At 37.8% G+C, this 23921-nt stretch overlaps 1 protein-coding gene across 1 annotated transcript in view; it reads left to right on the top strand.

Moving 5' to 3' along the window:
• Window positions 1-207: 207 nt before the first annotated feature.
• The window catches only part of LOC141637288 (uncharacterized), a 38063-nt gene continuing 14349 nt past the window's right edge, over window positions 208-23921 (top strand). Inside the window, exons 1-3 of the mRNA XM_074446846.1 lie at window positions 208-514; window positions 831-1035; window positions 1145-1431. Of these exons, the coding sequence (XP_074302947.1) occupies window positions 208-514; window positions 831-1035; window positions 1145-1431 (799 nt within the window). The remainder of the gene's footprint in view (window positions 515-830; window positions 1036-1144; window positions 1432-23921) is intronic.

Raw genomic sequence — 23921 nt, 5'->3', positions numbered from 1 at the left:
GAGTTATTCTCCCATCATATCCTGCAGAATGCCACACATTTGGATAGTATGGTCACTCCTCAAGAGATCTAGGATGCTCTCCCTTCCATTGACAAAAACAAGAGCCCTGGAGTTGATGGCTACTCATCTGCCTTCTTTAAAGATACTTGGCAGATCACATGCCCTGATTTTATTGCTGCAGTGTAGGAAGTTTTTACTACTGGAAGGATGCCATGGGCTGCTAACTCCACTTGCATTGCTCTTATTCCAAAAAATGAGGCTCCTCAATCAGTTACTGAATTCAGACCTATCTCCTGCTGCACTGTCTTCTATAAGACAGTGAGCAAGATCTTGGCTAATAGAATGAAGACTGTGTTGGGTGACATTGTTGGACTGGAACAAGCTGCCTTCATTCAGGGTAGGGACTTGTTTGACAACTCCATGCTTACTCATGAGCTGGCTTTTAAATATAATACAAGCCTCTTTACTCCTCGATGCACTCTCAAGGTAGATATACAAAAAGCTTTTGATTCAGGTAATTGGAGCTTCTTGACTACTTGTTTACATAGATTTAGTTTCCCCCCAAGTTTATTCACTGGGTAATTGCTTGTGTTACTTCTTCCCATTTCTCACTCTGTGTGAATGGCACTACTGAAGGTTTTTTTTCCCTGGAAAAAGAGGTCTTCGACAAAGAGACCCCTCTCCCCATACTTTTTCACTTTTATGTATGGAAGTGCTTTCCCGGCTCCTTAGACAACTCCCCTCTTACCCAGGTTTCTCTTTTCACCCAAAATGTGTTAAGGTTAACTTAACACATTTAATTTTCGCTGATGATCTTTCGGTTTTTACAGGAGGAGATCTTCCCTCAATTCAAGCTGTGGATAAGTGTTTGGCTTTGTTTGCCAGTTACTCTGGACTTAAAGCCAATCCAATGAAATCTAATTTGTATTTTGGAGGAGTTAATCCTCAGCTGAAGCATCTTATTCTCACCACCACTGGCTATGTAGAAGGAGACTTGCCTGTGAGATATCTGGGGATCCCATTGTTTGGGGCTAGGTAACTCATAGACTGTTTGTTCCCTTGCTCGATAAGGTTAGAAGCAAAATTACACATTGGGCTAATAAATGATTAATCTATACTGGTAAGATTGCTCTTATCAATTCAGTTATTTTTGGGATACAGAACTTTGGGGAGCTAGTATTTTGTTGCCTAAAGGAATTGCTAAAAAAATCCACAAAATGTGCAAAGATTTCCTCTGGGGCATTGTTGATGGTAACATGAGAATGGTCTTTAAGAGCTGGGGAAGTTTGTGTAGGCCTCGAAAGGGAGGTGAGCTGGATATTAAAGAGATATTGAGTTGGAACAAAGCTCAGATGATGGGTTGGCTACCAAAACTTGAGACCAATGCTCCAAATGTTTGGGGACAGTGGGTTAATGCCTATATTCTGAATGGTATTAGTCTTTGGGAATTCCATATCACTGCTGATAGGACAAGAGTTGGTCGTCACACATCCAATCAAAAACATTTATAAAACTCAACGAACAACTAGTTAGTTGTAAGTCGAGGTCGATCCATGGGACGGTGTGCTTTGGGTTCTAAGTCTATCTATCTCAATTTATGCTAGTGTCACAATTTGTTTGGGTTTGTAGTTGTGTCTAAACTAATGCAAGCGATAAAGTAAAACAAGCAATAAAGCAAATAAGGGTGTAAACAAGTAATTAAAGGTGCTAGGATATCATGGGTTCATAGGGGATTCATGGGAGTTGATCATACAAACATGTTCACAAAGTTGCAAGCAATTAATGTTGTAAAGGAACCGAGTTGGTTTATGTCTTACGGTTCTAAGGAAGAGTTGGGTCCCGGAGCCGAATCGATTAGATTATACAACACCTACAAGTCGACTTACATTCCTCCGAATCACTTCTATGCATGGTCTAACAAAACTCGAGTTGGTTTATATCTTACAAGTCAAGTTGAATAGATAAGAGATGGTTATAAATGCAAGGATTCATAGGCTTAACATTTCATCAAACATAACATGTGCATAGGTTGACATCACAACAAGCAAGCAATTTAATTATGAAAACATATTAAATTAAGCATGATTAATCCCCATGTTGGTTTCCCCTAATTACCCATTAATCCTAGCTAAAGGAAACTACTGACTCATGATCAAGTTTAACATGTTAATAAGTTGTCAATCATACTAACAAAAGCCAAACATGATGAACAAAGAAGAAAGAATAACAATAATTAAAACAAGGATTAAGAGAATTATACCTATGGAGATTCCAAAATAATAATGCAAAGAATAATAGAAGTACTTGATGATTGAGGAAGGGTTGTCAATCCTCCAATAATAACCCAATAATCTTCAATTACCCAAAAGTAATAAACTTGAACAATAATTAAGGAGAGATTAATATGTGATTTGTGGAAAGATTAAAGAGTAATCTATTCTAATCTACTCCTAATCTAATCTAAAAGAATTTCTAATGTGGAAGCCCCCCCTTTGATTATCATCAAAATGGGGTATTTATAGTAGTGCCTTATTTGGTTAACTAAGGTTAAACTAGTAATTAACAATTCTAAGTTCTAAGCAGGGAATCGCAAGTATTTCGGAGAGATGGGCATCTTTGCTGAAGATGCCATGGTCCGCTCGTCGAAGAGGTAAGACGCTTGGATTGTTGCATGGAGGGACGAGCGGATGAGGAGTCAGGACGCTCGGATTGCAGGCTCCTTGGACGAGCGTCTTAGCTCCTTGGACGCTCGGATTCCTCTTCAGAATGCTTCCCTTCGCATACTTCTTATTCTTGTAATGTTGGTCTTTAGTTCTTGCGCTTCCTTCAATACCCGTTCAACCAAGATCGTCAATATCCTCCCAAATAGGCTCAAGAGACAGTAATTTTCCGCCTAATTGTCTCCTTTCCTACAAATCAAACACAAAGTAATAGGAAAGCAAAATAGGAAGCATTTGACGGGTAAAATAGCTATGAGCGCTATAATAATATGCAAAATAGGTTCAAGTAGGGGACTAAATGTGCGCAAATATGAGTCACATCAAATATCCCCAAACCGAACCTTTACTCGTCCCGAGTAAAGAGGTAACAAAAACTAGACCTTTATTTAAACTATCTTAATAACATAGCCGATGTGAGACAATTAGCGGATCTCACTCCGCCCCTTCAACTCACAACAAGACAACCATGAGGTAGGATGCCTTCTTGCAAGGCAAGGTGGGTCTTGCCAAAATGGCGACACATCAAAGCATTAAGGCACACGAAACAAGTAATGGATGCATCTACAAAAGAATAGCCACTTTCCTCATCTAAGTGGCGGAAATTATCTAAAGCGGAAGCAATTCAAGGGTACACACTCTTTCATAGATGCAATTTCTTCAAACTACTATGCCTAGAAGGATACCAATAAATCACCTCCAAGTTGTGTCAAGCTAGGGTACCTTTTTCCTCAATCGTTAAATGCTTTCGTCAAGAATAGACTCCTATGGTGTTAGAAACACTGGAGGATCGCGGAATTCCCCTTCTTGCCTAGACAAGAAGAAGGGTCGTCCCCTCTCTACCATGCACAAAAGTGGATATGATGGATAAAGGGATCAATAGTATTTGAGTTTCATATGGGAGTTTGCTTTTTGTTGTTGTTTTTCTCCCAATTTCTTGTGGCATTTGACATTTGAGAACACTTTCGTTTTGCCATTTCTTTGATGTTTGGCAATTCAATACTTGACAATTTTTCAACTTTTTGCATTTTCTTTTGAACATTTTCAAAGACACCCCAATTTGTAATGAGGGTGCCTTATATTTGAAGCATAGGAGTTTTCATTTTTGTTACTCCTCTTTTGTTTTGATGCATTTGCAAACTTTTTGACTTTTCATTTCATTTCTTGAACTCAAGTTTTTGAACAATTTCTTTTTGTGCCCATTCCCTTTTTGATGACAAAATATACGGTAGAACATGGATTAAAGATAGTTGCATGGTTTCAAGGGTCACCTTGGAATAAACGGTAGCCAAGGAGTTATCAAACCACAAGGTACTCTTGACTAGGCCTTAATCCATGGGTCAAAGGATACTAGCATGACACATCCTAGGATGTTTTACAAGTATTCTAACAAGCAAAGTCTTAAGAATAAAAAGCATCTACTAGGGCCTATATACACTTGTCAAGCTTCCCAAGTAGACGGTTTCACAAAAATTTTCCAACATGCAAACTACATGCCATGATGCAACTAACATTTATACATCCTAATGCATGTGGTTCTACCAACTTGGATGCCAAATAATCTAAATGCAATCCTAAATTCACATTTTTTTTACCGCATCAATCAAAATAAAGCCACATAGTCATTAACATAAAGAGGAAAAAGGAGATTGGAAAGATCATACCATGCAGTCTTCAATATCCTCATGTCTCGGATGTGGCGTAGTCAATCAATGTGAACAAGGATGAACAAACACAATATATGCAAACAATATATACAAGACTACACTACAAAGGAAATGAACATGTTTTTGGATTTTTTAATTTTTTAAAATTTGTATGGGTTTTTTTTTTTATGAAATTAAAGAACATATTTTTGAGTTTTTTTCGAAATTTTTCAATTTTTATGTATTTTGGAATATAAATTCCCATCCCCCACTTTATTTTGGACATTGTCCACAATGTACATGTAGGAGTAGGAATGATAAAGAAAGTACATTTTTTTTTGGATTTTTGATTTTTTGAAATAAAATACAAATGCAATGATATGATATGAATGAATGCATGCTCTAACTAAATGCAATTCTACATGTCATATATAACAAATGAATGCAATCTAAACTATACTAGATGATGCATGTTTTAAACTATGGTCACTTATGATCAAAACTCCCCAAACCGATTTAAACACTATTTCTAGTGTAGAAAAGAATAGGATTGGTCATTAGTGACTATGCATGAATTCTAGTCTATATGCAACTATCTACATGAATCATGTGAGATATATTACAATGCAACTATACTATATGAACTAACTAATGCAAATTCAATATGAAATATAATACAAAAGCAAGTGAAGGCTAAACTAAATGCAATGCACTATACAAAAGAGAGGGAGAGAAGAGTATCATACAAATGGAGGTGGTGAGGTAGGCATCTCTCACTCGTCATCATCATCTTGGTGGTAGTCATACCTACTAGAGCTTCCTCCTTGGTCATACCCTCCTCCTTGACCAGAGTATCCTCCACCTTGACAATCAAAGTTCCCGGCTTGGTTCCCTTGATTAGGGAACAAAAGATGTGGTTGAGCCCAAGATGGTCGAGGGCCATTAGGGTCGATATACCCTTGTTGTGCCATTTTGTAGTACTGAGGATAAAGGGCCATGTAGTTATCGACCCGCCCATCGTGTACTCCGAGATCAACCTTCTTCATATGTTTCATCAAGTCATGCATATCCGGAGCATCGGGGATTTGTGGTGTGAATGGCGTATGAGGAGTAGGGTATGCTGGGTTAGGCACATAGGACGGTGGGGGAATGGGCCTTGCCGATATCCCACGAGGTTGTGGAGGTTGGCGGGGTACTTATTCTCTTTGAGGAGGGTTGGCGAGGATTTGGATGTCGAGAAGGTAGCTCGGCCTAGGAGAATACGGGCTCAGCCTTGGGTCGGTACCGGGTATATTCCACCCCTAAAGAACAATAGAGGAACACCCTTTTGTGAACCATTATACACTCCCATTTTGAGTGTAGGCACACCACCGGTGGTGGTTGAAGACGGCGTCCTCATCAATCAAAGTACTACCCTCAAGAGGTGTATAAGTCCCATGGGCGTTGAACCCGGGACAAAAGTAGTTTGCCAAGATAGTAATTAGACCTCCCATCACGAAGGTCTTAAGTTGGGAGTTCCCTTGAGAGAAATCATAGAATCTCGTAAGCATCTCAAGGGGGGCATTGAAGTTGTACCTCCTTGTCCCCCGGACATTTAGATAGGACTCAAGGAATGTCAAATCGAGGAGAGTGCACCTATCTTGCTCATATCTCCCATTAATGGTGTCGGCTAAGAAACGTTCGGTGATGCGAATCACCAGGTGTTGAGTAGCAAAGGTGTAGCATTGTTTTTTGTGAATAAAATCCCTCCCGGAAATAGCCTTCCATACTAGGTACACATCAAAGTCGGAGGGTTTGTTAATGTTGTTTGTTGGTACAATAAGACCAAAAATTTGAGCAAATTGGTCAAGTGATAGGCTATGGTCAAGGTTGCACAATCGGAACTCCATACCAACATTGTTCCTTGTGTTCGAAACAATACGAAGGCTACTAAAAAATTCCAAGGTAAGGTTAAGGTACGTCTCTTCATGGGCATGGAATAATTTCCCAATCCCCACACCGTCAAAGAACATTTTGGTTTGGTACCTTATATCTAGGGTTTCTAACACCCTAGTGTCAATAAACTGAGTCGGTCCGTAATGCTTACCTAGCAACTTGACGAACTCAGTACAGTGGCCATCAGATGTGAAGAGTACCTCCGGAAAGTACTCAAGTTGCTCCACCGCTCCTCTTATCACGGGATGAAAGTTTCTTGGTACCATCATTTGTTGAGGGGATGAAGAAGATGAGCCCTTGCGTTTCTTGGTAGCGGCTTCAACAAGCTTCTTGGCTTTTCCCTTGAGGTTCATCATTTTTGATTTGGGAAAGTTAGGGTTTGGTTGGTTTTTGTTGAGAATGGAGTGTTTGAAGATGAAGATGAGTGGATTTTGTTTAGATAAGATTAGGAAATGAGGGATGGTGGGGGTATTTTTATAGAAATGAGGGGTGGGACGAGCGTCTGAGGGTCGGGCCTGGGCGGATAATCCAAGGAAAACGCAGAAATCTGAGCGTCTTCATGAACGGGACGAGCGTCTTCCTCAGGTGGTCCGAGCGCCGAAAGAAAAATCCGCTCGGATTTCGTTACAGAAATCCTGCTTCTTCCAGGAGGAACAAAAGACGAGTGTATTGTTTCTGGGACGAGCGGCTGAAATTGGACGAGCGTCTTCTTCAGAATCCGCTCGGATTCCAGTTCAGTCCCAAAAATTTCTTCAGGTATCCTACAGAATGAGCGTCCAACTTAGAATACGGGCGTCTTTCTCTGGACGAGCGTCTTTGGAAATAATCCGCTCGGATTTCGTGTCAGAACTAAACACCACCTGGAGGAAAGCTGAGGACGAGCGTCCAGGCCTCGGGATGAGCGTCTTCCGCTGCTCTTCAGACTTTTCTTTCTTTTCTTTTGCAAGATCATACCCTTGCACCCTTTTGCTATTCCTCCTTATCTTTTTATGAAATTTTGCTCAATAAGAATGTAAGAAAACAATCTCTCACTACTCTCAGTAAGAAATTGTAAATAAAAATGCGAAAATGTACAATATTATACAAGGTAAAGGTCCTAGAAATATCTTACAAATGGTGGTTTGAGATAGGACTCCACCAAACTAGTTCATATTGTAGAAATTCTTGTCCATAGAGCTTAAGGCTCTTAATAGAAGATCAAAAGCTTGTGAACAAGCTCCAAATAAGCATGAGTATGATTTCCTTAACTTCAAGACGAAGCTTGGCCAAGGGAATTTGTCATTCATTCTTGTTTTCTTCCTCTTCTTGGCACTTGAATATTCACGATGCTTCAAACGAATTAGCACATGATTCTTGTTAGCATAAGGTAGGAAGTATGGTTCATGGTTGTCCGGAGACTTCCACTCACTACCTTCTTCTTCGACTTTGGTGATGATGATAGTATTTGAATTTATAAATCCTTCAAGAGTAGAAGGAGAATTCTCATAGCATTGATGACAGGGTACCTTTGGAATTGATGTTGTGGGTGCCAAATTTCCACAAGTAGCTTCATGTGCAAGTTTCTTTTTGAGCTTTTCCATCAAATATCCTTTGTATGATGCTTTGACCTTTTGAAGAAGGTCCACCATATCATCTCCAACAATCATTGGCTCCATGGTGGGTGCTAAGTAATCTTTATGGGCAATAGGGAAGGGTCATTCATCTTCATGATAAGATATCTCAAATATCTCAAGGATAGGCTCCTCAAGCAAGGTGATATCACAAGTCCATTCTTCTCCCCTATTCCAAAGGTCCTTGTAAGACACATATTCTTCGTATGCCTCTTTTATAGTCTTGTCATCATTGCTATATTCATATGAATAATAAATGGGCGCTTTATTCAATTATTTCTCCAACATCTCAAAGTTCACATCAAAAGACACGCCCTCATACTCACAAAGGCTAAGAGTATTTGGCTTACTCAACCTCATATCTTCCTCATCAAATACCACACTTTCATACTCATAAGAGCTCAAGGAGATTTGCTCTTCCCACTTCTCATTTTCCATATCAAAGGTTACTATTTCAAATTCACATTCATGATCAATGTCCGAGGAATGGTGGGGAGTAGTTACTTGGGACTCTTTCATTTGGGCAATTTGAGTCTTCAATTCCTCACCTTGGGCAACAATGCCTTGAAGAACATTGTCCCTCTTTTGCCTTTCCTCTAGCATTTGTTTGAAGAAGTTTTGTTGATCTCCCATCATTTGGAGAATCACATTTTGAATGGGTTCATCTTTTTGTTGTGGGTAGGTGTGAAAAGGGTTGTATTGTAGAAATTGAAATTCATGATGAAGTGGGTATTGGGTGGGTGGTTGTTGTTGATATTGGATGTGGTCATTTTGTTGGGAAATTTGGGGTAGTAGTTAGGATTTTCATTGTACAAATAGTAAGGTAGGTTTGTGTTGACTTGCTCCTCAAACTCCCCATACCCATAGTCATAATCAAAAGATCCACCACATACTCCATAAACTAAGTCTTAAGCCATCATAGCTAAGACAAGGAAACAACTACAAGCATGGAAACTACACAAAAATTGTAAGAACAATCCTTGAGGAACAAGTTCCTCAAGGTGAAAGCAAAATCAAAATAGACAAACAAGTAAGAAGTTAATCACATAGCACCATCCCCGACAACGGCGCCATTTTGATAGGACAAGAGTTGGTCGTCACACATCCAATCAAACACATCTATAAAACTCAACAAACAAATAGTTAGTGGTAAGCCGAGGTCGATCCATGAGACGGTGTGCTTTGGGTTCTAAGTCTATCTATCTCTATTTAAGCTAGTGTCACAATTTGTTTGGGTTTGTAGTTATGTCTAAACTAATGCAAGCGATAAAGTAAAACAAGAAATAAAGCAAATATGGGTATAAACAAGTAATTAAAGGTGCTAGAATATCATGGGTTCATAGGGGATTCATGGGAGTTGATCATACAAACATGTTCACAAAGTTGCAAGCAATTAATGTTATAAAGGAACCGAGTTGGTTTATGTCTTACGGTTCTTAGGAAGAGTTGGGTCCCGGAGCCGAATCGATTAGATTGTACAACACCTAAAAGTCGACTTACATTCCTCCTAATCACTTCTATGCATGGTCTAACAAAACTCGAGTTGGTTTATATCTTACAAGTCAAGTTGAATAGATAAGAGATGGTTATAAATGAAAGGATTCATAGGCTTAACATTTCATCAAACATAACATGTGCATAGGTTGACATCACAACAAGCAAGCAATTTAATTATGAAAACATATTAAATTAAGCATGATTAGTCCTCATGTTAGTTTCCCCTAATTACCCATTAATCCTAGCTAAATGAAACTACTCAATCATGATCAAGTTTAACATGTTAATAAGTTGTCAATCATACTAACAAAAGCCAAACATGATGAACAAATAAGAAAGATTAACAATAATTAAAACAAGGATTAAGAGAATTATACCTCTTGAGATTCCAAAATAATAATGCAAAGAATAATAGAAGTACTTGATGATTGATGAAGGGTTGTCAATCCTCCAATAATAACCCAATAATCTTCAATTACCCAAAAGTAATAAACTTGAACAATAATTAAGGAGAGATTAATATGTGATTTGTGGAAAGATTAAAGAGTAATCTATTCTAATCTACTCCTAATCTAATCTAAGAATAATTTCTAATGTGGAAGCCTCGCCTTTGATTATCATCAAAATGGGGTATTTATAGTAGTGCCTCATTAGGTTAACTAAGGCTAAACTAGTAATTAACAATTCTAAGTTCGAAGCAGGGAATCGAAAGTATTTCGGAGAGATGGGCATCTTTGCTGAAGACGCCATGGTCCGCTCGTCCAAGAGGTAAGACGCTCGGATTGTTGCATGGAGGGACGAGCGGCTGAGGAGTCGAGACGATCGGATTACGGGCTCCATAGACGAGCGTCTTAGCTCCTTGGACGCTCGGATTCCTCTTCACAATGCTTCCCTTCGCATACTTCTTATTCTTGCAATGTTGGTCTTTAGTTCTTACCCTTCCTTCAATACCCATTCAACCAAGATCGTCAATGTCCTCCCAAATAGGCTCAAGAGGCAGAAATTTTCCGCCTAATTGTCTCCTTTCCTACAAATCAAATACAAAGCAATAGGAAAGCAAAATAGGAAGCATTTGACGGGTAAAATAGCTATGAGACGCTATAATAATATGCAAAATAGGTTCAAGTAGGGGACTAAATGTGCGCAAATATGAGTCACATCAAATATCCCCAAACCAAACCTTTACGCGTCCCGAGTAAAGAGGTAACAAAAACTATACCTTTATTTAAACTATCCTAATAACATAGCCGATGTGAGACAATTAGCGGGTCTCACTCCGCCCCTTCAACTAACAACAAGACAACCATGAGGTAGGATGCCTTCTTGCAAGGCAAGGTGGGTCTTGCCAAAATGGCGACACATCTAAGCATTAAGGCACACGAAACAAGTAATGGATGCATCTACAAAAGAATAGCCACTTTCCACATCTAAGTGGCGAAAATTATCTAAAGGGGAAGCAATTCAAGGGTACACACTCTTTCATAGATGCAATTTCTTCAAACTACTAAGCCTAGAAAGATACCAATAAATCACCTCCAAGTTGTGTCAAGCTAAGGTACCTTTGTCCTCAATCGTTAAATGCTTTCGTCAAGAATAGACTCCTATGGTGTTAGAAACACTTGAGGATCGTATAATTCCCCTTCTTGCCTAGACAAGAAGAAGGGTCGTCCCCTCTCTACCATGCACAAAATTGGATATGATGGATAAAGGGATCAATAGTATTTGAGTTTCATATGGGAGTTTGCTTTTTGTTGTTGTTTTTCTCCCAATTTCTTGTGGCATTTGACATTTGAGAACACTTTCGTTTTGCCATTTCATTGATGTTTGGCAATTCAATACTTGACAATTTTTCAAATTTTTGCATTTTCTTTTGAACATTTTCAAAGACACCCCAATTTGTAATGAGGGTGCCTTATATTTGAAGCATAGCAGTTTTCATTTTTGTTACTCCTCTTTTGTTTTGATGCATTTGCAAACTTTTTGACTTTTCATTTCATTTCTTGAACTCAAATTTTTGAACAATTTCTTTTTGTGCCCATTCCCGTTTTGATGACAAAATATACGGTAGAACATGGATGAAAGATAGTTGCATGGTTTCAAGGGTCACCTTGGAATAAACGGTAGCCAAAGAGTTATTACACCACAAGGTACTCTTGACTAGGCCTTATTCCATGGGTCAAAGGATACTAGCATGACACATCCTAGGATGTTTTACAAGTATTCTAACAAGCAAAATCTTCAGAAGAAAAAGCATCTACTAGTGCCTATATACACTTGTCAAGCTTCCCAAGTAGATGGTTTCACAAAATTTTTCTAACATGCAAACTACATGCCATGATGCAACTAACATTTATACTGTAACACCCGCAAATTTCTCATTTTGACATTTAAAATTTATTAAACCGTTTGATTTCTTTATTTCATATTTTTGAATTACTCAATTTAATTATTTTTATGTCAAACACGATTTTTATAAACTTATTATGTAGAAGCTCACTTGTATAAGAATACGTATTCTTAAATTATATTTTGAGGCATGATTTATATAATAATATATGTATACATATTTTTGGTCGGATAATAATAGCGACAGTAATAATATTAGTTCCCGTCTCAAGTTAAAATAAATTCGAGACCTTATTCCGTCTAGCTATAGACCGTCACATTTCATTTTGCACCCACTTTAATCTGGACCAATAAAAAACCAACAACACATTCACCCACCTTCAAAATATCTCCTATTAATATTATATATTACTATTATTATTATTATTATTCTTATTATATATTATTATATATATATTATTATTATTATTTATTGTTGTTGTTTTTAGGCGTGACCCCATTTCCCCTTCTTTCCTCTTCTTTTCATATCCCCTGCACAACGACTCAGCACCAACAACACAAACACAGCTCCGTCCAACTCCATTTCCGTCCTCATTCAAACTCCGATCCCGCCTCCGTTTCTCGACCAAATTCGAAGATTTTTACACCATTAGCTTCCCCTCCTCATTCTCCTTCCTTCTATGAAAAAAAGAGCCAAGCTTTCGTCTGTTGCATTTCGGTCGTCTTTCAAAGGATCCGGTTTTTGAGCTTTTCCGTACCATTTTTGGGTTTAAGATCATCCTGGGGCGATTTCTTGGACGTTTAAGAGAGCAAAAAGGTAACGGTGATAGGTTACTCGACAAAAATGTCAAAATTTCCGTCTTATATGTCGTTTTACATGCCCTTGTATGTTAAATATCGTTCCTTTATGCTTTACTCTTTTGGATGGTTGAATATGTTGGGATAATACTCTATTAGAATCGAGAGCCGGGAAATATTAGCCAAAGCTGTGTAGTAACTTTCTCTGTATTCTACAATTTGAGTATTCATCATTAGTTTTGGGTATGCATCATTATTTTTACAATTTTTTTGTGGTTAGCGTGTGTTTGATACTAGTTATTACCAAGGTGACCATAACTCTACGCTAACCATCTCTCGAGCTATAACTTATATGCTCACTTGAGGTACTTTTGTGACTCGTGCTCTATATGACGAGTTTCCGTCTCAATATGCTCTTAACGTGGACTGTTTTCGGGATGGCTTTGTGTAAGTTTTCGGGACTGTTTTAAGACGAAAGGTGGACTGTTTTGGAGACGGTTTTATGCAGATAGTTCTGAGCGTGCAAATGATCCCTTTTGGGACTGTTTTGGGGCGTGAGAATGACTGTTATTAGGATGGTTTTACTGTGCATTTTGGGACGGTTTTGGACAGTTTAATTACGGTTGCATTCGGTAGCCGTTGGGACTGTTTTTAACATGTTTGAGCTGAGAAATTATAGTGCTAGAATTGTTGGTTGAAAACGTAAGTTATTGACTTCCATCTCATGTATATAAGATTGGCTAGGTAGTTGTAGTACTCGGTAAACCCGTCTTTTAGCTTTTTGTTGGTCTCGGCTTGGGAGCCGTGACAGGCTGAGCTGAACTCTGTTTTTGGTATGAGATTATGATGTGATGTGGACCGTTTTGGGACGGGTTGAGGCCGTGTTTGGGTGCTGCCAAGTAGCTCCTCATGTCGTGTTAGGGTTGTTTGTTTTAGTTGCCAAATGTGATAGATACGTATTATTTAATTTTCCATATGGTGGAGTATATAACGTGATTTATTAATTATCGTTCATTTATATACTTTGTCTCACATGATTTATAATTATGAAATACATTTATTAATTATCTCATTTGTCTAGGAAATGACATGTTTCCATCTTAATATGAGTCCAATGTAATTATTCATGCCTTGTGAGTAGTAAATGGTTTATCTAAAATTGAGTCATTTATAATTGAATGCTTGTTTCCTTGTTATAAATGGTTCATTTCCGTTTATTTACATTTTTATTCAAGTGACAAATATTAAAGATTTGGGTTACTTATTCATATTCATGAACATAATTTGGCGTAAAATGTCTTATTTAGATTAGCATCGACGCATTTCATTATTAGTCTCTTTCCAAGTTGATTCGTATCGCTTGGTAGGGTCATATTCTTGATAATGTCTTGTATTGTTCTGTTGTGAGAGTCTTGGTCCTATCGGATACTAGAGGTGAGCTATAAGCCCTCTAGTTGCGATATGATCGTCGGGGTTGTTGTTCCCATCCGTACTTATGGTGAGATGCAAGCCATGAGTATGAATGTGACATTAGTGACCCCGTGTCATAAGATGTTTGTATGATCACTCTTACTCTTATTGTGACTCAAGTGTGACGTTTTACATTGTGTGACGACTTGACATTCCTTTTTACTCCTTTCGGACCTTTGGTTACGAGTGTGTGCCATGTTTCCGGATTGGGTTATCTTTCCCCTTTCGGACCTTTGGTTACAAGTGTGTGTGCCATGTTTCCGGATTGGGTTATCTTTCCTCTTTCGGACCTTTGGTTACGAGTGTGTGCCATGTTTCCGGATTAGGATATCCTTCCGCCTTTCTTCGGACCTTTGGTTACGAGTGTGTGCCATGTTTCCGATTAGAGGTTACTCGACCTTTGGTTACGAGTGTGTGCCATGTTTCGAGTCTTGGATACGATTAGTACATCGTATGTCGAATCGGGTGACGTCCATCCCGAGAGTCTGGATCCAGGTTTAGACTAGGACCGTATTATGATCGTCGTCCTACCAGGAGGTTGGAGTCTAGGATGTAGTCTTGTGTGTGGTATCTCGGACATGCTTTAAAGGTAGCCTCTGAGTCGGATACTCCGTCTACACTTTGCGTTGGTCTTACACTTGTGAGTCGTGTCAATATGAGTTGGTTGACTTGGTTGTCTATGCCCTTGATTGCATATTTATTCTAATATATCATGCCTTTTCCATTAAGAAAGTATTATGCCTATCTCATCATGATTAATCAATTATATTCTCTTGTTCTTTATTATTCATATATGTTGCATGATCAATATGTTTAATAAGTGTTTGTTTACCTGCATTTCGACATATTGTGGCTGGGAGAACCTTGAGTTACTCTCCACTGACTGTGGCGTTCATGTTTACATGAATGACAGGTTGTGAAGATGCTTACGTGGGGAAGACGTGTGGGCTAGCGAGAACTAAACCCTTGGACCTTAGTTGCTAGTTTAGAAACCCCTTACTTGTTTATTCGTGGGATATCTTTTCCCCGCTTCCTAGTCATTCGAGGGATATATTTTCCCTCACCTTGACTATCATGTTTGTATAAATTTAATCTTTATTTCCGCATTCTTTATTTATGTTTCGGATTTTAATGAACCCACGCTTTAAACTTTTAAAGTTTTTAAAATATCACAAATTCCGCTTTAATTTATTAGTTATTTTTTTTGCTTTATTGCGGGGGTTCACAGTTGGTATCAGAGCCTATGTTGCTCCCGACGCACACACGTGTACCCCAAATTTAAATGTGAACTTGACCTTGAATAATGAATGAGAGATGGGTAGACTTAAGGACCTAAGGTGGTAGTCTGTAGTGTGTTTGCTCCTTGTTAGGTTCTAACATGTTTGTTGATTGTCATTTAATTATTTTTGTACCCTTGGATCAATAACCGTGAACTTACCATTGTGGTGATCAAGATTTGGTGCCTATTGTCGAGCATTGAAGATTTGTCCAACCTTTGAAGAATGCTTCTACTTCCTTGATGATGTTTCTCATTCTTTGTATACCTTGCCCTGTTCTTTACTTCTAATGCTTATTCCTTCTTCTAAACTCTCTTCCGTTTTACTTTGAAAGCTACTCTTGTACCCCTAACTTGTCCTTTGTTCCTTGCTTATCCTCCCTTTTACGCCTTTCGATAGTACTCTTCCTTTTGAGGAATGTTGACCTTGGTTGGGAAATTTGACTTCTATGGAGTTTGTTTGTGTTTGACCCTTAACCCTGGTTTTGAGAGAATTTGATGTTGGAAAGACTTAGGTAGTGTGATGAGACACACTTGATTTCTTATACCTGGATCTTGATAAAGTGAGTATAATTGATTGGTGGATTCTGTGTGTTAAGAGTGAGTTGCCTATGTTACTAGAGTTATAGAACTTGGCTTTGTTGATTATATTTGGGATTTGAAGACTTAGTAGGTTGAGCGTTGTTATCTTAGGAGTAAACATGGAGTAAGGTTTATGATTTGTGTTTGGAAAGGGATACCTTTAGGATGTTGATAACCATACATAGGTTGGTGTTACCTTTTGACGTTGTTAGATATGAGTGTAGCCTTTATTGTAGTTTTGACCTTGTTTTGGGGAAGTCGTTGTGGATGTTTAATGATTGGGAATTGTTGAATCACAAGCGTAGTGAAGTACTTTGTTTCATGGAATAGCTTAGATGTAGAGTGACGTAAGTTATCTTGAGGAATCCTTAGAGGTAATAGGGTTGTGAGATTTATTTTATTAGGAAGTTTTAGAAACCGTTTAAGATTGTTGTGTTATTTGAGAGTTGACTATCTGGCGTTCCCTTGTCGTCTAATCTCCTTTCTTCTTTGACCATAAGCGTTACCGTACATACCTCTGTTCCTCGTTTCATCTTGCCCCTACGTTAAGTTTGATGCTAGTGACCTATAAAAACTCCTATCTTTTACATCCTTGTAACTTTGACTTCAATTCTTACCCGATGAAATTCATCATAGCTCTTTTGATTAGTTGAGTTTGAACCCTCATAACGTACTTTGGTTTTATGTTGTCTAAGTACTTTCCTTTTTGTACAATGTCTAAACTTTCAAGCTACCATTTTTGTTTCGTTGTCGAAAGTTTATGTTACTTTTACAAAACCTTATCCATTAAAAAAAAAATTGATTTAATTCCACATTTGTTCTTTGAGTATAAACTTGTTTATCATGATTTTAATTGCTAAACATGTGATTTCTTAAAATTTTATCCAATTTCTGTTAAACTTTGATCTATTTATGATTTTTGTCAAAGTATAATGTTATATTTTCGGGAATTTGATTCCCTTATGAGTTTAAATGAGAAATCTTCATTTCTATTTTGGCTTTTGCAAGAGAAAATTTGAGTGGATTGCCTTTTTCTTTTGATTTTGACGTTGATCGGATGATAGAACTTGTTATTGGAGACGTTTGATAACTTGTTCTACGCTTGTCGGCGATTGGTTTTTGGTTTAAATCTGTCTTTGTCTTGGAAAGTTAGCGTTCTTGTGTGCACGACGAGGGCAATTTCGTTCCACGAATGAGACTTGTACTTTTGAAAACCCTTCGTTAATGTTTTTGAAAGTATTTTGATCTTTGATTTATACAAATGACTTGCCTTTAGACCTTATCTTTGATTTAGAATGTGATGTTCTTGAATACGTAACGAGAACACTTCCGTTCCTTTGATGAGAATCTGGTTCTGTTGGAAAATCTTATTTGAAACTTTTGAAAGAATTTTAGTTCTTACGATAAGTAATCTTTTAAATGTTTTGGTTACCGATTCTAAAATTCCAGTTTTATTTTATAGAACCTTTCATTTCTACTTTCAAGTTTCGAAGACGAAACTTTTTAAAAGGTGGGGTGATTGTAACACCCGCGAATTTCCCATTTTGACATTTAAAATTTATTAAACCGTTTGATTTCTTTATTTCATATTTTTGAATTACTCAATTTAATTATTTTTATGTCAAACACGATTTTTATAAGCGTATTATGTAGAAGCTCACTTGTATAAGAATACGTATTCTTAAATTATATTTTGAGGCATGATTTATATAATAATATATGTATACATATTTTTGGTCGGATAATAATAGCGACAGTAATAATATTAGTTCCCGTCTCAAGTTAAAATAAACTCGAGACCTTATTCCGTCTAGCTATAGACCGTCACATTTCATTTTGCACCCACTTTAATCTGGACCAATCAAAAACCAACAACACATTCACCCACCTTCAAAATATCTCCTATTAATATTATTATTATTATTATTATTATTATTATTATTATTATTATTATTATTATTATTATTATTATTATTATTATTATTATTATTATTATTATTATTATTATTATTATTATTATTATTATTATATATTATTATATATATATTATTATTATTTATTGTTGTTGTTTTTAGGCGTGACCCCATTTCCCCTTCTTTCCTCTTCTTTTCTTATCCCCTGCACAACGACTCAGCACCAACAACACAAACACAGCTCCGTCCAACTCCATTTCCGTCCTCATTCAAACTCCGATCCCGCCTCCGTTTCTCGACCAAATTCGATGATTTTTACACCATTAGCTTCCCCTTCTCATTCTCCTTCCTTCTATGTAAAAAAGAGCCAAGCTTTCGTCTGTTGCATTTCGGTCGTCTTTCAAAGGATCCAGTTTTTGAGATTTTCTGTACCATTTTTGGGTTTAAGATCATCCTGGGGCGATTTCTTGGACGTTTAGGAGAGCAAAAAGGTAACGGTGATAGGTTACTCGACAAAAATGTCAAAATTTCCGTCTTATGTGTCGTTTTACATGCCCTTATATGTTAAATATCGGTCCTTTATGCTTTACTCTTTTGGATGGTTGAATATGTTGGGATAATACTCTATTAGAATCGAGAGCCGGGAAATATTAGCCAAAGTTGTGTAGTAACTTTCTCTGTATTCTACAATTTGAGTATTCATCATTAGTTTTGGGTATCCATCATTAGTTTTACAATTTTTTTGTGGTTAGCGTGTGTTTGATACTAGTTATTACCAAGGTGACCATAACTCTACGCTAACCATCTCTCGAGCTATAACTTATATGCTCACTTGAGGTACTTTTGTGACTCGTGCTCTATATGACGAGTTTCCGTCTCAATGTGCTCTTAAATTGGACTGTTTTGGGGATGGCTTTGTGTAAGTTTTCGGGACTGTTTTAAGACGAAAGGTGGACTGTTTTGGAGACGGTTTTATGCAGATAGTTCTGAGCGTGCAAATGATCCCTTTCGGGACTGTTTTGGGGCGTGAGAATGACTGTTATTAGGATGGTTTTACTGTGCATTTTGGGACTGTTTTGGACAGTTTAATTACGGTTGCATTCAGGCTGAGTTGGGACTGTTTTTAACATGTTTGAGCTGAGAAATTATAGTGCTAGAATTGTTGGTTGAAAACGTAAGTTATTGACTTCTATCTCATGTATATAAGATTGGCTAGGTAGTTGTAGTACTCGGTAAACCCGTCTTTTAGCTTTTTGTTGGTCTCGGCTTGGGAGCCGTGACAGGATGAGCTGAACTCTGTTTTTGGTATGAGATTGTGATGTGATGTGGACCGTTTTGGGACGGGTTGAGGCCGTGTTTGGGTGCTGCCAAGTAGCTCCTCAAGTCGTGTTAGGGGTGTTTGTTTTAGTTGCCAAATGTGATAGATACGTATTATTTAATTTTCCATATGGTGGAGTATATAACGTGATTTATTAATTATCGTTCATTTATATACTTTGTCTCACATGATTTATAATTATGAAATACATTTATTAATTATCTCATTTGTCTAGGAAATGACATGTTTCCATCTTAATATGAGTCCAATGTAATTATTCATGCCTTGTGAGTAGTAAATGGTTTATCTAAAATTGAGTCATTTATAATTGAATGCTTGTTTGCTTGTTATAAATGGTTCATTTCCATTTATTTACATTTTTATTCAAGTGACAAATATTAAAGATTTGGGTTACTTATTCATATTCATGAACATAATTTGGCGTAAAATGTCTTATTTAGATTAGCATCGACGCATTTCATTATTAGTCTCTTTCCAAGTTGATTCGTATCGCTTGGTAAGGTCATATTCTTGATAATGTCTTGTATTGTTCTGTCGGAGAGTCTCGGTCCTATCGGATACTAGAGGTGAGCTATAAGCCCTCTAGTTGCGATATGATCGTCGGGGTTGATGTTCCCATCCGTACTTATGGTGAGATGCAAGCCATGAGTATGAATGTGACATTAGTGACCCCGTGTCATAAGATGTTTGTATGATCACTCTTACTCTTATTGTGACTCAAGTGTGACGTTTTACATTGTGTGACGACTTGACATTCCTTTTTACTCCTTTCGGACCTTTGGTTACAAGTGTGTGCCATGTTTCCGGATTGGGTTATCTTTCCCCTTTCGGACCTTTGGTTACGAGTGTGTGCCATGTTTCCGGATTGGGTTATCTTTCCTCTTTCGGACCTTTGGTTACGAGTGTGTGCCATGTTTCCGGATTAGGATATCCTTCCGCCTTTCTTCGGACCTTTGGTTACGGGTGTGTGCCATGTTTCCGATTAGAGGTTACTCGACCTTTGGTTACGAGTGTGTGCCATGTTTCGAGTCTTAGATACGATTGGTATATCATATGTCGAATCGGGTGACGTCCATCCTGAGAGTCTGGATCCAGGTTTAGACTAGGACCGTATTATGATCGTCGTCCTACCAGGAGGTTGGAGTCTAGGATGTAGTCTTGTGTGTGGTATCTCGGACATGCTTTAAAGGTAGCCTCTGAGTCGGATACTCCGTCTACACTTTGCGTTGGTCTTACACTTGTGAGTCGTGTCAATATGAGTTGGTTGACTTGGTTGTTCTATGCCCTTGATTGCATATTTATTCTAATATATCATGCCTTTTCCATTAAGAAAGTATTATGCCTATCTCATCATGATTAATCAATTATATTCTCTTGTTCTTTATTATTCATATATGTTGCATGATCAATATGTTTAATAAGTGTTTGTTTACCTGCATTTCGACATATTGTGGCTGGGAGAACCTTGAGTTACTCTCCACTGACTGTGGCGTTCATGTTTACATGAATGACAGGTTGTGAAGATGCTTACGTGGGGAAGACGTGTGGGCTAGCGAGAACTAAAACCTTGGACCATAGTTGCTAGTTTAGAAACCCCTTACTTGTTTATTCGTGGGATATCTTTTCCCCGCTTCCTTGTCATTCTAGGGATATATTTTCCCTCACCTTGACTATCATGTTTGTATAAATTTAATCTTTATTTCCGCATTCTTTATTTATGTTTCGGATTTTAATGAACCCGCGCTTTAAACTTTAAAAGTTTTTAAAATATCACAAATCTTGCTTTAATTTATTAGTTATTTTTTTCGCTTTATTGCGGGGGTTCACATATACATCCTAATGCATGTGCTAAATTCAATCCTAAATTCACATTGTTTTTAGATGGGGCATCAAACTTGAGAGGGTTTGGAATAGGAGTGTTGCTCATTTCTCCTGAAGGCGAACATACACCAATATCTGTTAAACTCGACTTCGAGGTGACAAATAACGCGACAGAATATGAAGCTTGTCTCATCGGATTACAAGCAGCAGTAGGTTTAGGCATCAAGAATCTTCGCGTACATGGAGATTCATCTTTGATCATCAACCAAATTACGGGATCTTGGAAAATTCGAAGTGAAAGCCTACCACCTTATCAAGCCAGAATAGACCAAGTAGCCCAGTTCTTCGATCAAGTAACATACCTACATCTACCTCGAGAAGAGAATCAATTTGCAGATGCTCTTGCAAATCTTGCATCTTTGATTAATATGCCAGATAATATGGTAGAAATGCCTTTATGCATCGAACGATGGTCAGAACCGGCTTACGTGCACCAAATCACAGATGGAGAAGAAATTACAGAGGAACCTTGGTTCCAAGCAATCCTGAACTTCAAACTTAATGGCACCTATCCACCAGATATGGACAAGAGGGGACAACGTGCTATACGCGTACTAGCTTCCCAATACGTCCTCATGCAAGGAGAATTATATAAAAGAACGCCTCGTGGCGTAATCCTACGTTGCCTTGATCATTCACAGGCACGGAAAGTGATGGAAGAAGTCCATGATGGAGAATGTGGCCCTCACATGAGTGGACCCATGATGGAAAAGAAAATCACGCGTTTAGGATACTATTGGACCACAATGGAATCGGATTGCATCAAATATATCAGACATTGTCATAACTGCCAAATCTTCGGGAATGTGCAACACGTCCCTCCTTCATTACTCTATACAATGAAATCTCCTTGGCCATTTTCTGCTTGGGGAATCGACATCATCGTAAAGATCATGCCAGCCGGAACTGGAGGTCACTGTTTCATTCTAGTGGCAATCAACTATTTCACCAAATGGGTAAAAGTGGCTTCCTACACTAGTCTTACAGCCAAGAATGTGGCGAAGTTCATACAAACCAACATCATCTATCGATACGGTTGCCCACATGAGATCATTAGTGACAATGGGTCACATTTCCAGGCTGAGACTGAGCAATTGCTAGCCAAGTACAAAATCAAGCATCACCACTCCTCGCCAGATAGACCACAAACTAATGGCGCGGTAGAGGCAACAAACAAGAACGTTGTCACAATCCTTAAGAAAATGATTGACAACTATCGAGATTGGCCAAGCAAGATACCATTTGCCTTATAGGGATATCGCACATCTGTTAGGACGCCCACTTGGACCACCCCTTTCTATTTGACCTACGGCATGGAAGTCGTGCAACCAGTCGAGCTCGAAATACCATCCTTGCGTATTTTACTCGAAAGTCAAATCCCGGAAGCCGATTGGAAGAAGGATAGATATGAAGAACTCATCCTCCTGGATGAACGAAGATTGCGCACATTACATAATGTGCAAACATATCAGGCACGTATCAAACGAGCCTTCAACAAAAGGGTTAAGCCAACGAACATCAAAGAAGGAGACTTGGTCCTCAAATCAATTAGAGCTCTTTTACCTGTTGATCCACGAGGAAAGTTTAAATCCAACTGGGCCGGACAGTTTCTAGTCAAGTCCATACTTCCAGGGGGTGCGGTTAGGATCACAGACTTAGATGGGAATGAATTTGCCAACCCGACAAACCTCGACCAATTGAAACGTTACTATGCCTAGAATAGGAACAAAATGCGCCTCGCGTAACCTCACGTGTCGCTCCTGTGGCACGGAATATAAACGGCCCCTGGCTATGTTGGAGCTTGTGTCCTCCACAAATTAGTGTGATAACATTTGTAAATCTCTTACAGGTTCACAAGGGTATACTTCGTATATTTAATCAGTTGATTAACGTTTACCTAATAAGGGTTGGCTTGCTAGAAAGTTTGACGTTATTATTATACAGATGGCGGTGATCAACTGGTCCCTAAAGGTCACACCTATAGGATGTGTTTGAGAGATGTGGTTATAGAAATATGATCACATTGATGCCTAATATGACTAAACAGTTAGTCAATGTGTTGATGAGACAATTATTTAATGAAAATTAAATAATATTAGTTAAGACGAATTAACTGTCAATTCGTAAATTAAATATAATAAGTTATATTTAATTAAATATATGTAATATTAGCTTGGACGAATTAATCTGTTAATTCGTAATTAAATATAATCAGTTATATTTAATATCAACAAGATGAATGTGTCATAGTGGTAATAGTGAGGGTACACATACCAAGAGGTCATGGGTTCGATCCTCACTAGATGACAATTCAACACACTCTATATATTTTTGGAAAGACTAAAAATAAGGAGAATAATACTCCTTATTTCGGTCAGTTTGGCCGAAATTAGGAAAGATTTTTCTTTCGTAATTGACTCCAAAATTTCGTTCAGTATAAGAAAGAAAGGGAGATGTTTATTCTACCCTAATTATTTTTCATGACGTAGCCTCTCTCTCTCATCAGAAAAAACACAAAACAACTAAAAATTTACAGAAAATTTTAGATCGATTCTAGCACAATCAATAGGGCATATCTCATATCGTCTTGGGTGCAACTGATAGGCGAATATCAATTATGATATTGTTCTTACGCCAATTTTGCTAGGACCGAAGGTTAATTCTGAATCCTTTATACTTTGTTTATGTATTTTGTTTATGACCTTTGATCATCATTGTTAAATTCGTTATAATCCTTCTAAATTAAGGGAAGTATACAGATTATTTCCCACAAATGGTATCAGAGCAATAGGCCACGATTTTGATTTTGATGATTTTCATAAATTTTTATGTGAACAATGAGGATTTTCGAAAAAAATTAGGGTTTCGAAAAAATTTTTAGGTTCGGCAAAAAAATTTTTTAGTGCCGAAT

This window comes from Silene latifolia, unplaced genomic scaffold, assembly GCF_048544455.1.
Source record: "Silene latifolia isolate original U9 population unplaced genomic scaffold, ASM4854445v1 chrun_scaffold_16, whole genome shotgun sequence".
NCBI classification, from domain to species: Eukaryota; Viridiplantae; Streptophyta; class Magnoliopsida; order Caryophyllales; family Caryophyllaceae; genus Silene; species Silene latifolia.
Note: the sequence above shows the minus strand (reverse complement) of the source record. Positions and strands in the feature narration are given on the sequence as shown.